Source organism: Danio rerio, chromosome 8 (assembly GCF_052040795.2).
Source record: "Danio rerio strain M-AB ecotype USA chromosome 8, GRCz13ab, whole genome shotgun sequence".
NCBI classification, from domain to species: Eukaryota; Metazoa; Chordata; class Actinopteri; order Cypriniformes; family Danionidae; genus Danio; species Danio rerio.
The window spans coordinates 21,226,397-21,240,779 of record NC_141028.1 but is presented as its reverse complement, the minus strand read 5'-3'; the positions used below and the strand labels follow the sequence as shown (position 1 = coordinate 21,240,779).

At 37.4% G+C, this 14,383-nt stretch overlaps 2 protein-coding genes across 2 annotated transcripts in view; one reads left to right on the top strand and one right to left on the bottom strand.

Moving 5' to 3' along the window:
- Positions 1-4,328, top strand: part of colgalt2b (collagen beta(1-O)galactosyltransferase 2b) — a 30,577-nt gene extending 26,249 nt beyond the window's left edge. Inside the window, exons 9-12 of the mRNA NM_001130076.1 lie at positions 41-173; positions 767-894; positions 984-1,190; positions 4,055-4,328. Of these exons, the coding sequence (NP_001123548.1) occupies positions 41-173; positions 767-894; positions 984-1,190; positions 4,055-4,328 (742 nt within the window). The remainder of the gene's footprint in view (positions 1-40; positions 174-766; positions 895-983; positions 1,191-4,054) is intronic.
- A 4,733-nt stretch (positions 4,329-9,061) lies between these two features.
- Positions 9,062-12,822, bottom strand: mpeg1.2 (macrophage expressed 1, tandem duplicate 2). The gene is given in 2 exon segments (NM_001020586.2): positions 9,062-11,191; positions 12,317-12,822. Coding segments are annotated over 2 exon segments (2,142 nt in total). The 5' UTR covers positions 12,758-12,822; the 3' UTR covers positions 9,062-9,490.
- Positions 12,823-14,383: the final 1,561 nt, after the last annotated feature.

The window sequence follows — 14,383 nt, the reverse complement described above, 5'->3', positions numbered from 1 at the left end:
TCATGTGAAAGCGCTTCAGACTTTGTTTGTTTACTCTCAGGACTTTGAACACATCTCAGCTTCAAGCTCTTGGTATAGAAATGATGCCAGGGTATAAAGATCCGTATTCTGGTCGAGTTTTGACACGTGGAGAGATCGGCTGTTTCCTCAGTCACCACTTCACCTGGAAACAGGTACACACACACTCATGAATAGATATGCTGCACTTTACATTAAAAATGGCTGACTCTAAATAACTCTAAATATTTTAGAATCTCTGTGTAAAACTATTTAACACATCTAATGTATCTAATTATCACAACACAGTTTTAAATGTTTACAGATAATGGTTTAAAAAGTGGACTGAATAGTTTAAATTATCTTTACCTATTGGGTTTTACAGTGTAGCATCTGTTTTATTAAAGTTTTAGTAGTTTTACTAAAGATATAATTTATTAATTTAATTTAAATGTATCAAATGGAACTGACATTTCAAAACTCAAATTATGCTCAACATATATTATATTATATTATATTATATTATATTATATTATATTATATTATATTATATTATATTATATTATATTATATTATATTAATTATATATTATTTTATATTAGTAAATTGGTTTCTTCAAATGGTTTTGAGTTTACTTTGGTTTTGAAGTGTACTGACCACATTCTAATACATTTTATCTTCTATTAAAACAAAAAATTTCAAAAGCCAAATCATATTCTGCATTTATTTTAAGTAGTTTTAAGGTGTATGGTGTGTGTTTATTTGATAGGTGTTGGAAAGAGGTCTGCGGCATGTACTGGTGTTGGAGGACGATGTGAGGTTTGAGCCTCGCTTTAAAAGAAGGTTACAGACCATCATGAAAGATGTTGAAAAAACTCAGTTGAACTGGGACCTCATGTAAGAACGCCAGAAAAGCACAAAGTCAAACCTTATCAAAGCTCACGAGAACCCAGTTGATCTCCATCTCTCCTTGGTTTTCTCCACAGATATGTTGGCCGTAAGCGGATGCAGGTGGCTCAGCCGGAGGTGTCTGTAGAAGGTGTAAATAACCTGGTGGAGGCCGATTACTCATACTGGACTCTAGGTTATGCTCTCTCACAACAGGGGGCCAAGAAACTCCTTGCTGCCCAGCCGCTTGGCAAGATGCTCCCTGTGGATGAGTTCCTGCCAGTCATGTTCAACAAACACCCAAAGTAAGCCAGATGGATGGTTGAAAGAGTAATCAAGAGATGGTTAATAGACGAATGAGTGACAGATAGATAGATAGATAGATAGATAGATAGATAGATAGATAGATAGATAGATAGATAGATAGATAGATAGATAGATAGATAGATAGATAGATAGATAGATAGATAGATAGATAGATTAATTGATCAGTTAATCAATGTATGGAATGTTAAATAAAATGGATTGATGGTTGGTGGGTAGCAAAGTGGTCTCACTGCAAGAAGGTTGCTGGTTCGAGGCCCAACTGTGCCAGGTGGCATTTCTTTGTAAAGTTTGCATGTTCTCCCAGTATTCACATGGGTTTCCTCTGCAAATATAGGTGAATTGGATAAACTAAATGGCGGTAGTGAATGAGTGGGTATGAATGAGAAAGTGTTTGGGTGTTTTCCAGCACTTGGGGTTCACAGGTTGACTGCATCCCCCACATAAAAACACATACCAGAGTAATTGGTAGTTCATTCAGAGACTAAGTGAGTAATAGAGGGATGTTGTTTGGTTAACCGATAGATAAAACTGATGGAGGGATCGACAGATTAATTGATTGACTGACAGACAAAAGGATGGAGAAACAGATGGATAAATGGATCAATCTATCAATGGGTGGATGGGTCGTCTAATCAGTATCAATTAATGATAGATTGATAGAATAATGGCCCATTATATGGATTGATAGTGTATGAAGGAATCAGACTATTGATAGATTGATTGAAAACATGATGATGGATATAGGAAAAGGTGGATAAATGGATCTATCTATCAGTGGGTGGAAGGGTCGTCTAATCTGTAAAGGGACTCTGCATTAAATTTGAATGGATGGATTATTGAGTGGATGGATTACTAGAAAAAAAAGATGGATGTATGGATCATTTAATGATAGACTGATAGAATAATGGCCCATTATATGGATGGATAGTGTATGAAGGAATCAGTCTATTGATTGATTGATTGATGCACAGACAAAATAATGATAGATGGAGGAACAGGTGGATAAATGGATCTATCAATGGGTGGATGGATTAATCAGTAGAGGGATTTCATATCAATTGGAGGGATGAATGAATGAGTGGATGGATGGATAAATGGCTGGATCTATCACTAGAAAAAAGGATGGATTACTTAATGATAGATTCATAGAATAATGGCTCATGAAGGAATCAAGCTATTGATTAATTGATTGATTGATTGATTGATTGATTGATTGATTGATTGATTGATTGATTGATTGATTGATTGATTGATTGATTGATTGATTGATTGATTGATTGATTGATTGACAAAAGGATGGATAGAGGAACAGATGGATAGACAAAAAGATAGATGGGTGGATGGATAACTGGACATAATGGATGGATGGATCAATTAATGATAGACAGATAGAATAATGGCTCATTGTATGGAATGATAGTGTATGGATAATGAAGGAATAAATTGATTGATTGATATTTTGATTGATTGATTAATTAATGCACAGACAAAATGATGATGGATGGAGCAACAGATGAATAAATGGATCTATCTATCTATCAATGGGTGGATGGATTAATCAGAGGGACTCTCGTATCAATTGGAGGGATGAATGAATGGGTGGATGGATAACTAGAAAGAAAGATGGATGGGTGGATAGATTACTACACAATAGATAGATGGATGAATGGGTGGATGAATTACTAGAAAAAAGGATGGATGATTAAATTATGATAGATTCATAGAATAATGGATGAGGGATCTATAGATAGTGTGTGTATAATGAAGGAATCAAGCTATTGATTGACTGACCGATTGACTGATCAACTAGTGTCAACTAATCTACAGAAAGATGGATTGATTTTCCATTTAAGAATCAATTGACAGATGTAAAGATGGATGGCTAAACGTTTTGCAGCAGTGTTTAAACCAGTACACACTGAGGTTGTGCTGCTGAGTGTTTCAGACAGTGCTAGATTGTTCAGATTGAGTAGAAAAGTACAGTGTCCCTGCAGGGTCACACAATGACTGGTTTTCTACCTCATTTTCTCTAGTGGGAGTCCTGCATGCTTTGGTTGTGCTCTCAGCCTGTCATTCTTACTGGCTTTTCTCTCTCTCCAAATACCCTCAGTACCCTGCGGTCCTACTCCTCTGTTGTCTTGCATTCTCCGGGTTCCCTTTTCTCTCTCTCTTCATACTTTGAGGAATTTTGGGAAGGGCCAGTTCTTCCTGCTGCCGGCTTTAGAGGGACAAAATTCCCATTGATAAAGTTTTGGGGGAAGGGTCATTGGCATAAGACAGATGGATTACTGTATAAATATACTCCACTTTCTCTGTGTTTGTGCGTGAGAGAGAGAATGAGTCATTGTGTTACCCTTTGTTTGTGTATATAGACTTGTATTAGCATAAATTATGGTGAATAATGCAATATTTCCTGGACCAATGTTGAGTAGACATATAGAAGTTTTATAGCCAAAGACATTATCAGACCAATCAATGATACCAACCAATTGAACAATGTTAATATTAGGATTTTACATCGTTTTATTTGAAATTATAACATGAAAAGGTTTCAAGTCAGTGTTTTTAGACATTTTTTTCACTATAAGCTGCTTTTCAATTACAATTAGCTTTCATTAGGGTATTAAAATGTTAGGTTAGAGTTAGTAGTAGAATTAGGTAATATGTAGTTTCTTATAGTCTGTAGGGGCTCATCAAAATAAAGTGTTACCAAAGTAAGTGTAAAAAGAATATCTAATTAATAATGAGATCCTCCAAAAGTTTTTTCTTTTCCACCTATTTGTAATTTTCTCACGACCTTGCTTTTGCTCCCACTCATACTCTTTTTTTTTCTCTCTCTTAGTTCTGCATACATGTCTCACTTTGATCCCAGGGATCTGCGTGCTTTCTCTGTTGAGCCATTGCTGCTGTACCCAACACACTATACGGGTGAGCCTGGCTACTTCAGCGACACAGAGACATCCACTATTTGGGATGACGAGTCCGTCAACACCGATTGGGACAGACAATACGCACAAAAAACTGCCCAGCAAGCACAAATTCGCTCCGTTGCTCAGAACAGCGTCACCGGGGACACACCAGCGCCTGCGTCCCGAGCCTCCCGAGACGAACTCTGAGTTCTGTATGTGTTTTCAAACCACACAGCTGAACGACTGACTCACAGACAGCTCACTCCTCAAAGTCTTGCAGTCCGCTCCCCCCTGGCGACACATCAGCCAATAGCATGACAGCTGGCTGGGATGCTCGAACACCGTTGGCTGGCTGGTTGAATTTGCACACACAAGCTCTTTTCATTTCCACATTATTTATTTTATCATGCCTTTCAGAAACATTGAGGGACTGAACAGTCCCCACTGGAACCTTCAAAGGATCAGGACACTGCGGAAGGATTGAACGGAGCAACACAGACATATGGGAGTTAGATTTGGACAAGACAGATGAATCTTTATTTTGAAGTTTTCTTTTATATTGTAATATAAAAACAGATACAGTTTATACACAGTGTGGAACAAAGAATCCTACAGCCTGTCCACATTTCTACTGTAATTGATCACTTAAGGAAAGAAAATTCTTTTTTAATTGATATTTTTTAACAGCATCACAAAATCCCCTTTAAATGACATTTATGTGTCAAATGTCCAAAAATCAAGCAGACTGGTTTCATATTTTCTGGAGAAGCTGTTAATTGATCAGTACAGGGTTTAAAACTAGCAAAAGATTATTAAATATGTATTTTTATTATTATTTAATTAATACAGCTGTACTTAAAGGGCACCTATTCTATCCCTTTTACAAGATGTACGATAAGTCTTTGGTGTCTCCAGAATGTGTCTGTAAATTTTGAGCTCAAAATACTCATCATATATTTTATTATACCCTTCGGAATCGAAATCCAATTTCAGTGTTTGAGTACATTGTAGCTGTTTTTGTAGCCTGTGGCTTTAAATTCAGCTGAGCTGCTTCTCCCCATTCAAACGTGTGTGTCTGCTTCTCCTACGTTAAGTCAGATAAACAGCAGTCAGTGACAGTAGCTATGTTTCCATTCAAAAATTAATAACATAATAACACATAACACATATACACAATAACACATAATTAACTTTATGTGCAAAACTGGATTACCACAAAAAAGATGTGCGAAGGAAGCAGCGTTTCCATCCATTAAATCAAAGAGAACAAAATCCTGATTAACTGGCTCCGAATATCTAAAGTAAAAACGGAATTTTCTGCGGTAGGAGAAGTTGCGTAAATCATTTCATTATTTAATAAATGACTTCAGCCTCAGAAGGCAATCCTGACACGCAGTGAACGCACGGTGGCGTTTGAAGACGTGAGGCACGGAGCACAGATACTCTTGATTCTGGAGGTCATTTATAATATAATAACACTAATACTGAAAAGGTTAAGGCGCTTTAGACATCCCAGGCTCATTGTGGAAATGTAGTCCCGCGGACATTTCTGGAGACCGCGAAATACGTCCCTGTGGGTACGTACGGCTGCAGTTTTTGTTTTTGCGAATTCGCGAGAGGCCGCTGTTGTGCGCTTTTTCGCATCTCAGACGCCTCTCGCGAGTGCAGTTCGCGCCCGCACTGTTCTCGCGTGAACACACCAGAGGCCGCTGTCTGACTGACCAGATGATTGACTGCGCGACCGGCCAATCGGCTGACCCGCCCTCCTCCTTCCCTGAACCCAACCAATTTTACCGATTGACCCGCCCGCCCGCTCACTTCCCTAAACCCGAGCAACAGTTTACAAAAGCTGTCCAAAAAAACAATGCACAAACAATAGGTGGATGGAAATGTAGCTAGAGACAGACACGGATGAAGCTAAAATACAGCGTATTAGTCAAAAAATACCAAGTAAGTTTATTTCATGAATTTCATGAATTTATTTCATGAATTTATTTATTATTCTTGACTTTATTCAAGCCTTTCTGAAATTATGAGTCTCACACAAAGGCTGTTTGCAGTACACACAAACATATACAAGCATGTTTCTTGCAGCATGCGGCTGTAGTGATTATAGCGGTTAAAATTTTATTGCAAACATGTTGTTTTAAAAAAAGTTTTAAATTTATAAAACTTATAAAAATCACAAAGAGCTGTAGCAAAAATTTTAATCCCAGTTTATTTGCAAAACAAAAAGCTTATTGGTCTTGTGTACACGTTATTATTGAAACATGGCACCTGTCAATCAATTTGGTGGGTGGGGAAACCACAACTGTATGTCACATTGCAGTGGGCTTCAAAATCGCTGGATCCTATTTTAACATTAGGAAATTTAAAAAAAGACTTGTTTTGTTTATATCACCCAATATGACAGTGGACACACTATAACTACATACAGTTCTGTCCAAATAGCTTACAAAAGATGATTTTCATTATAGGTGCTCTTTAGGTTTACTTGAATTGTGATGGATTTGTGTTATTGTGAATATCTGTCTCTAATTCCTTCAAGAAACATTCCATGAATCTGAAAAGAGTGCATGATTCTACTGGGCATTATGTCATCCGTCATGATTTAAAATAGCTGGATGCAAAAACCCTAATTTTTCCAAACACACTTGTATTTTTCCACTCAGCAGGCTGGCTCCTGTTCTCTGGCTGTATTTCATTACCTTCTTTAATGACAGAAGATGTCATGGTGCTGGTGGAGGGCTGATTCAATAAACTGGTTGATCGATAATGTGTGTCTAATGATGTTTGTGCGAGCTAACAAACTAGCATCAGCTTTATTTTGGTATATTACTAACCTTTATGTGCTCAGTTAGCTATTATCTTCAATAACATCCACTCACAACAGCCTTTGGGTGTTTCTGAGCTAAACTCCCAGTGTAAATGTGTTTGAAATCTTCATTCAGTGGAGAAGGGGTGTGTATGCACTGGATTGGTTTATGAATAATATTGGCTACTGGTGCATTTGGCAACCAAAAACATGGCAGACCAAACAATATTAAAAACACTGACCAAATAAGCTCACCCTCTCAGAATGTGCTGCCAATTATATGTGTATGAGTAATGAGTAAATAGAGATGTTAAATCGGGTCATCTTAGAGCTGAAATGTCTCAAATCTTGGTACTGTTGACAATTTAAACAATTAGTTTTATTACCTGAGGAATTTAGCTCACATTATCATAGCAAAACAACGTAGTTTTTAAAATAAAATCTTTATGTGGATTATAGCATGACACAAATGTACAGTATATCGTTCTATTTCTATGGTTTAAATAATTGTGTAGGGCAACATTCATTCATTTTCTTTTCAGCTTAGTCCCTTTTTTTAATCAGGGGTCGCCACAGCGGAATGAACCGCTAACTTATCCAGCATTTTTTATGCAGGGAATGCCCTTCCAGCTGCAACCCATCACTAGGAAACATCCATACATACTTATTCACACACATACACTACGGACAATTTCAAGTGGTGCTCGCTGCAGAGCCATTTGAGGAGAGCTGAGCTCCAGCGAGGGGGAGCTTAAGCTTGAGCTCCACCTTTTTTGCACTTCTTCTACGAGTGATGTCACTGGGGGTAGGGTTAGGGGTGGAGTTGGTGTACGCATTAAAACAGCTTACAGGAGGAGGAGCGACAGCTCATGCTTCCCCTCGCTGGAGCTCAGCTCTCCTCAAATGGCTCTGCAGCGAGCACCCTCTCGACAATTTAGCTTACCCAATTCACTTATAGTGCATGTCTTTAGACTTGGGTGGGAAACCAGAGCATCCGGAGGAAACCCACGCCAACACGGGGAGAACATGCAAACTCCACACAGAAATGCCATCTGACTGTAGGCCTAAAATCAAACATAAAAGCATGTAATCAGAATGCGAATATACATTGGCTATCGGGGTCGACCTTTTTATTAAATGTATCTATTTAAATCAAATGACATCAAATTTATTAATAAGACGTATTTAAGTTTTCAGTGTTTTGATTGTATTCTGACATACAGTAACCTCTGATTATTTCAGATTACTGTAGCCCAAACTATTCAGTTTAATTTTACATTACGGCTATATGTAAATACAAACACCTATTTAACAAAAAGAAATCGTCTCGTGAACACTTACGATATCCATCGCAAGATTGTTAAATCATTCCTGCAAAGACTGATTAGTCCGATTATGCATGAACCCCTATAATGGTATGAACCATTATAGGGGTGGTCAAATGTATATTGGTATAATCTATCACTTTAATTATTAATTTTATTATTTAAGAGACAGCTCAGGGAAAACTAGTTCTCACTATTTAAAGGCTGACCAGCCCATATATCTTGTTTTGACGTCCTTTAAGGGTGGTGGGTGTTCAATCCCCTCAAACTCCCCTGTAATTCGCACCCTGCATATAATGTAATGTTTCCTATGTGATAAAAGGTTGACTTGGCGGTTGCTGTAATATTAGCAGACCCTGGCCTCTGCTGGAAACTAGGAGTATTGCAGTTCGGTTGTGTGGTGGATTTCAAAGGTATATGATGGTGGGTAATGGTGAACCATTCAAAACATTACCTTCATCTGCTGTTTTGCTGGATAGTAATGCAATGTGACGATGTCCAACCTCGAAAGGCATTTAAATCAGCATTCAGGTGAGATGGCAATGCGTTTTCAAACTTCACACACACACACACTATCATGCTGGTTATTGTTATTTGCTAACTGTGCCTGTTTCTTTTTCTCGTTCTAACTTGATAATACGTGCACATGAAGATCCCGTGGTTGTTTATGCTTTCTGTCTTCTGTCAGACATTGTCAAACTTGCAACCAAGTGTGACAAGTGGCATTCATTCCAAATGTTCTGTCATAAAACAAATCAAAATTTCATGTTTTATTTTACAAAAAGTACACAAGTGAATGCTTGCCAGAAAGTGGGATTTTATTAATATATAAAAACATAGGTTAAATACAAAATACAAAGTGACTAGATTAGATACAAAGATTAAAGATTAAAGAAACAAGCATAAAAAGTCAAGGCACAGAATTTTTACACTGTGAATACATATATTCTCAGTAAAACATTATAAAAGTATAATTAGTGTGTGTATATATATATATATATATATATATATATATATATATATATATATATATATATATATAAATACAAAATACTGCATCATCATTCAAACTATTTGCAAATCTGTTCTAAATACAGTATAGCAGCCCTTATATGCATCATCACATCAGTATATTACCTAAACGCCAACCATTTAGAATTTAGAAATCTGATTGCAATCTAATCAATGTTTTACAGCAATTACCAAATCTCAGACAAAGCCCTCAGAAACTATGGTAGCAGAGGTTGAGTGGGGTTTTCATTTGTATTCTGCTGCTCTCTTTCAATCTCTACAGTGCTCTGGCCATCATGCTGAATCTCTTCATATCCCCTTTTAAAACTGAAATGAGAAAACTTTCTCCTCCGTTTCATTAAGATCACAATTCCTGCCACCACAATAGCGACCAAAGTCATCACACCGCAAGCAACACCGGCCTTTTCCCCTCCTGACATCTGGGTGGATGATGCATCGATCAGTTTGGCCATTCGACTGACTTCTCCAAGGTTTGCCACTCTCCATTTTTTTGTCCCCCCAACCCTCATCCAGGCTTTATCGCCTTCTGTCATTACAGCGACTGTGTTTGTCGCCATCATGTTGATCAGAGGTGGCTTTGTGAAAGGTGGGAGGTGAACAGGTTTTAACTGGCCGCCAGTAAACACACCCGATTGTACACAGTACAATACTTGACAGCCATCGCTAATAGTTGCAAGGTGTTGGCTGTACTGAGGTGGACAACGGTACTGGTTTCCTGCTTGAGGGTTGCCAGATTGGCAGCTAAATAAACCCCCAAATGGCACAGAGGATATTGTTCCTGCCTCATAGTCATTGCTCAGACAAATCCTCATGCCGTTAGTCAGAAATACTTGTTCAAAATAATTTGCAGGGCAGTCATGAGATTTGGTCTGTGGGTTTTGTAAAGATGGTCCAAATAGACCCCCAAATAGGTATCCGGTGTTTTCAGGGACTGTCTGACTTGTGGAACACCAATAAGTGTCAATTTGTGCCTGGCGGACGTAGTAAACATTTCCACATACTTGATGACAACAATCCAAAATTAACCAGCATGAATGACATTCCTCATGGCACTCATAATTATTATAACCCTGCTGTACGTTCTCAGAATGTAACCGAGTGGCACTGTATGGTTGACGGCAAGTAAAGTCACCAGTGTCTGGATTTCTTTGTGCAAATTCATCACAGATGACATTTCCATCTGGTGACTCAGGAGTGCATGTTTGGTAAACGCCACCAAATGTCAAATTGGTGACTGGACCCTCACAGGACGTGTCGTTCACATTGGCCTGAAAGTTAAAGTTTTGAGAACTTTGATCTGTGCAGCCTGGAGTGGTGTTTATGTTGTAGTAACGTTCTGCAGCCTTCTGCACTGAAAAGGCAAGCTTATGTAAAGTGGGAACTGGGAGGTCAGGGAATACGGCTGGATTGAGAAAATAGTGAATCGGCAGACCAGAACGGTCAATTGCCACAAGATGATTTTGAGTGCTCTCTTGCCACTTCTGCATAGTGATGCCTTGATAGAATAAAGCCCCGCCGTGGCTCTGAACTAATGAGTATGTGATGTTTTGCTGGTAAGTGAGGGTTTCAGAGGTTTGCTCGGTTTCTTTGCTGCCAAAGTTAAAATTAACCATGTTAAAAAAGTTAATGCCTGCGGATGCAGAGACAGAAGACCTCTCTGAATTAGTGTCAGAGACGTAAGACCTTTTTATATAGTCCTCCTGCACTAAAGTGGCACCGGCATCGATGCTTGTGATGACATGGGTACCATATTCAAGTATGACTTTCTCTGACAAATACATTGCTTGACGTGTTTGATTGTTCTCAATAGCATCTGCGAGTTCCGAGATCTGCTGGGAAAAGCGGGAATCCAGGGTGAAGTCAGGGTAAGCATTCACGGTGTACAGATGGTTGCGTACCTGAGAAGATAACACAAAACAATGATCAATACTTTTTTAGTAAATTTTTATATTTTCAATAAAATTAATGTAAATATGAGGCTTAGAGTATTTGTTTATATTAATATTATTAGAAAATGAATGTCTTTAGATGGGCACATCTTTAGGTTGTGACATAAATTGCCAGAATTTACCATAAATTAATATAAAATTAAATAAAATTGAATTAACACTTTTAACAAGCTCTTTATTTAAAAATAAGATAAACATTTCCCTAAACATTTTCAAATGATGAAGGAAACAAAAATCACTGAAACATAAATTTAGGCGATGCAGTGGCGCAGTAGGTAGTGCTGATGCCTCACAGCAAGAAGGTCGCTGTTTCAAGGCTTGGTCAGTTGGCGTTCGCGTGGGTTTTCTCCGGGTGCTCCAGTTTCCCCCAAAGTCTACAGACATGTGGTACAGGTGAATTGGGTAGGCTAAATTGTCCGTAGTGTATGAGTGTAATGAGTGTGTATGGATGAGTGTAAAGATGGGTTGCGGCTGGAAGGGCATCCGTTGCGTAAAATATGTGCTGAATAGGTTGATGGTTTATTCCGCTGTGGCGACCTCGGATTAATAAAGGGACTAAGCCAAAAAGAAAATGAATGAATGAACATACATTTAACTGAAAGTAAGTAATTTTTTTTTTATTTTAATGTTAGCTATTACGAAACATCATTTTACTTCCTTATATTATGAAATGAGAATAAGATTTAATTAAATATTAATATTTTTTTACATGTGGATATGGTTATAGCCTATCTTTTCTGTTTAAAATAATACTAATGTGTATAAAAATGTCCTTGAACAGACGCGTCCTCTTGTTACGAAGGCTTTTTAATGCCCACACCACGATTGTACTGTGAGTGCGGGCCGTAATCTGCCCTGTATTTGACTTTTTTTTTCTTTTTTGACATTTGACACAAATCTATGTTGTCAAATATTATCCAGAGTATGTCAGTGTTGTCAAAAATATAGTTTAAAGCTTTATGCTAACAAAATGATAAAAAAAAAACATCAATTTAAGAATACACTGTAAATATAATATACCGTTTTGGCCATTAAATAAAAATAAAACATGCTGCTTTTACTTTTCTGTCTTACCTGAACTCGTGTTGTTACGGAATTCCCTCTCACTTGGTGTATTTTCATGCGCGTGTTTTCCTCAGAGAATTTTCCGTTTAGAACAGTAAGGTAGGAAGCGTCTGCATTGATGGATCCTGACGTGGAGCTTCTCTGATCCAGCCATGACATTATAGTCTCAGAGTGAGTTTCCACTCCGCTTGTTTTTCGCGGAATGACAAACACTTCGTCTGGGATGAGATAAAGTCCATCTTCTGTGGTCTGACACTGGGAATAGGTCAAGTTCATCACCCGTCCCACGTCTAAATTGCGCAGGTTGTCCCAACCTCCACCTGGGAGCACCTCTAGAGCTGTTAAATTTGAGTTTTGGCGGCATTCGCGGAGACCATTACTGGGTCTGATAAAGCCATCAGATTTGCAGAAAAGGACGAAGAATGTAAGGAAAATATATAATAAATTCATGATGAAGTTTAAGGAATTGACCTCTGACTGCTCTCCTCCTCACACGGTTTCGTTTCTGCCCTAAATATACTTCGGAGGCGTGGCTTTGGAATTTTTGTTTTCGGAACAGTCAAACTTTCCCAAAAGAAGGAAGTATCTAGATAAGTTGAAGAATGTTGTCTGTTAGACTCCTGAAAATCAATGTTTTACAAGTTTCCTGAAAAAAAAAAAAACTTTTTCCAAAGATATTTGTTGCTTTTTCTGTCTTTCTATTTTATTAACTATTTAGATGCAGGTTTATATCTTCACCATTTTTAATGAATTTGTATAATTGAAATTGATTATTAAAATTGGACATTTATGCACATTGGCATACACACTAGGCATATATTGTGTAGTTCTAGTGTACACAATGAAAAAAAAGTTGTTGGATTAACATAAAACATTATGTACATTGGTTGCACATAATATAGTTTATTAAACGTGATTTTTTACATGTTAAATCAACATGATTTTTATATGTTAAGGCTACATGATTTAATTTTGATTAAATAACACGACTTCTATATGTTTAATATGTTCTATATGTTCTATATGTTCTACATGATTTCTTTATTATAAATGGGTCATGAAGCATCAAAACATTTTTTGAGATGTTGACAGTCATACTGTATATGTGTCCCACATTGTTAATACCAGTATTAGGACATATACTTCACAAAATGAATCTAATTGGTTGTTTTTACAATATTTCGAGCAAATACGTTCTTCTTATACGATCTTTAAAAAATAAAATTTGAAGCTACATCGCAGCCATGAGATCTTTGTGTAAGTTCCAGTGTGGACACTGGATCTCTGTACTGGCCAGTACAACATGACATCTTTGAGTTTTCATCATTAATTCATAAAAAAGACTTGGTTTGAACCAATCAGCGGGCTCTTCTGTGAATGTGGCACAACTATATTAATATGCATGATATAGCTTCGAAGACTGTTTTTACCTGTTACAGTGTTTAAGACTTTTATATGTTCAAACTACATAATTTCCTTATTATAAATAACATGGTTTAGAAAAAGTTCAAACTACATGATTTCTTAACAATGAAAACATGTTTATATGTTCAAACCACATAATTTGTTTATAATTAAATAACATGATTTTAATATATTTTAATTACATTATTTCTTTTTGATTAAAGAATGTGATTTTTATATATACTCTGAAATACCCTTCCTAATGAGCTTCGTACAATCACTGACCTGCCACCTTTTAAAGCCCACTTATTTAAATGGGCTTTTCAAAAGTTCACACTTAGCTGATGATTGATAATAAAGCTAGTTTGGCATGCTGTCCCAGGAGAGAGCCCTGAGCTTATAAGATCCTCGAGCCCTGGGCTTCCTCCCGTTGCAAGGCGAGAGGGGAGTTTGAGCTCGGGTAGATCTCGATGACTCCCCCTCTTGCTTGTAGCTAAGTGTCAGATATGGATGCTGAAAGGTGTACTCAGAGTTTAGCTAAAGTATTTGGATTAATTGTTTAGAGTGCTTGTTTTTGAACTGTGGGAGGAAACCGGAGGACCCGGGGAAAAACTACTGCAAAACCACTGAATTTTGCTGAGAGTACAAGTAAGTTTATAGCTGAATATTGTG